Here is a 2,500-nt window from a genome sequence, read left to right as displayed (position 1 = left end):
TTAACACTCAAGCCAACTGAGTCAAAATCTGCAAAAAACAGAACAAGCAGGTATTCGATTTTGTGTCCTCTTCTACTGATGTTTTCCTCAATATGCTTGAGGAAATGCTGAAAAAGCATGAAGAAACACAAGCTAAAATTTATATTTTGCTCATAATCAGTTTTGAAGTATTCTTGGACCAGGGCTACAAAAACATGCAATGACGTGATCACAATAATAGTTTTCCACGCCTTCATCCACACTGTCTATGCTGGGAACTGGGCTCCAGTTCTGTTCATCAGTGTTTTTCAACCTTTTTTGAGCCAAGGCACATTTTTTGCGTTGAAAAAATCCGGAGGCACACCACCAGCAGAAATCATTAAAAAAACGAAACTCAGTTGACAGTAAAAAGTCGTTGTCCCAATTGTTGGATATGACTTTAAACCAAAACCAAGCATGCATCACTATAGCTCTTGTCTCAAAGTAGGTGTACTGTCACCACCTGTCACATCACGCTGTGACTTATTTTGAGTTTGTTGCTGTTTTCCTGTGTGTAGTGTTTTAGTTCTTGTCTTGCGCTCCTATTTTGGTGACTTTTTCCCTTTTTTTTGGTATTTTCCTGTAGCAGTTTCATGTCTCCCTTTGAGCCATTTTTCCCCGCATCTACGTTGTTTTAGCAATCAAGGATATTTCAGTTGTTTTTATCCTTCTTTGTGGGGACATCCATTGCTTTCGGTCTCCCCTAGGGGGGGTTACCCACATATGCGGTCCTCTCCAAGGTTTCTCATAGTCATTCACATTGACGTCCCACTGGGGTGAGTTTTCCTTGCCCGTATGTGGGCTCTGTACCGAGGATGTCGTTGTGGCTTGTACAGCCCTTTGAGACACTTGTGATTTAGGGCTATATAAATAAACATTGATTGATTGATTGATTGACATTGTTAATTGTCATGTCATGTTCGGATGTACATTGTGGACGCCGTCTTTGCTCCACAGTAAGTCTTTGCTGTCGTCCAGCATTCTGTTTTTGTTTACTTTGTAGCTAGTTCAGTCTTAGTTTCATTCTGCATAGCCTTCCCTAAGCTTCAATGCCTTTTCTTAGGGGCACTCACCTTTTGTTTATTTTTGGTTCAAGCATTAGATACCTTTTTACCTGCACGCTGTTTCCGACATCTACAAAGCAATTAGCTACCGGCTGCCACCTACTGATATGGTAGAGTATTACATGGTTACTCTGCCGAGTTCTAGACAGCACCGACACTCAACTACAACACATCATTTGCAGACTATAATTACTGGTTTGCAAAAAATATTTTTACCCCGATAGGTGAAATTAGATAATCTCCCACGGCACACCAGAGGCACAGTGGTTGAAAAACACTGCTGTAGATGACGTCACACCAAGAGGGGGCGCAATATCGAGTCTGGCGATGGAAAGTACAGGTTGCTCAAAAACCAGTAAAAAATACATAACGAGAACTTGGTAAGGACATTTCAGTGAGTCCTTTAACGACAAAGTATGGCCTTTGTTTCTCAGCAACATTATTTTTCAGCACGCAGCATATCATGCACTGTCCCACTATGGCGGCAATCAGCTTTACTATGACAACAGAACACCTGACCCAGCAAAGATGGCACCTGTAAAGTGGAGGAGGGTGTTGTAGTCTGGAGCAAAAGCTTGGACCCAACAGAAAGCTTGTGAGAAAACTGTAAATACGGACACCTGGTGCTCTCTGTAGTTGAGTAAACACTACCGGGCTGTTAGAAAGAAGGCGGCCGACTCCCTGGCCTATTGTTGAGGTGTTTACTCACGGCTCCTGTCACCTTTCCACCTCCAGCTCCCCTTGTGCTTCACGGGGCCGTCCCCCGGTGGAGAGGCCCCGCCGTGCGCGACACCCAGAAGGGCCAACGCCAGCATCAGCAGCAGCGGCGGCGGAGGAGTCCTGCCCATCTTACCCAGCCTGAGCAATCAGGGTGGAGTTATGACGTGAAGTCGCAAGCTGAGAGGACAATATAATCCCGCCATTGGTGCCCCCGCTCGGACTGTGGTCGCATCCCGCTTGCTGTCCTGAGAGTGACTGTTGGCGGGAAGTGGCTAAGTGTGAGAAGTTGATCAGCTCTAGTGACACGTCGCCGGAGCGGCAGCCCGCAAACGCTCCCACAGTCAATGACTATGTCCAATACTGTCTCTCTCTCTCTCTCTCTGTCTTCGCCAGCCTGTCACTCGCCCCAGAGTGTTGATATGAGCGTCGGAAATAAATCACAGCAGCTCTACGCCACACAGCAGCCTTGACTTTGAGAGCGCCTCGGAGAGAACGAGTGAGCATCTCACCGGTGAGGGAGGGGACGGGAGGGAGGACAAGTGAGACAAGTGTGTGTGTGTGTGTGTGTGTGTGTGTGTGCACAATCTCTCAAGTCCTGTGGCATTTTTACACATTGGCACACCCATGATGCTCATCCATGGATGGCTTTTCATCATGAGCAGTAATATAACACTCCTTCCCCTGCATGTCCTTCCGAC

General features: G+C 46.5%; 1 protein-coding gene across 3 annotated transcripts in view; it reads right to left on the bottom strand.

The window, feature by feature from the left end:
- The window catches only part of robo1 (roundabout, axon guidance receptor, homolog 1 (Drosophila)), a 687,039-nt gene that overhangs the window by 423,989 nt on the left and 260,550 nt on the right, over window positions 1-2,500 (bottom strand). The window contains exon 1 of one of the 3 annotated variants that reach the window (XM_062060415.1): window positions 1,792-2,203. The exons of the other annotated variants lie outside the window; for them this stretch is intronic. Coding sequence (XP_061916399.1) covers window positions 1,792-1,930 — 139 coding nt within the window. The 5' untranslated portion in view covers window positions 1,931-2,203. Of the gene's footprint in view, window positions 1-1,791; window positions 2,204-2,500 lie in introns of those variants that run through there. 3 annotated transcript variants of the gene reach the window in all.

This window comes from Entelurus aequoreus, linkage group LG10 (assembly GCF_033978785.1).
Source record: "Entelurus aequoreus isolate RoL-2023_Sb linkage group LG10, RoL_Eaeq_v1.1, whole genome shotgun sequence".
In the NCBI taxonomy this organism is placed as follows: domain Eukaryota; kingdom Metazoa; phylum Chordata; class Actinopteri; order Syngnathiformes; family Syngnathidae; genus Entelurus; species Entelurus aequoreus.
The sequence above is the reverse complement of the archived record's forward strand: the minus strand, read 5'-3'. Positions and strand labels throughout refer to the sequence as shown.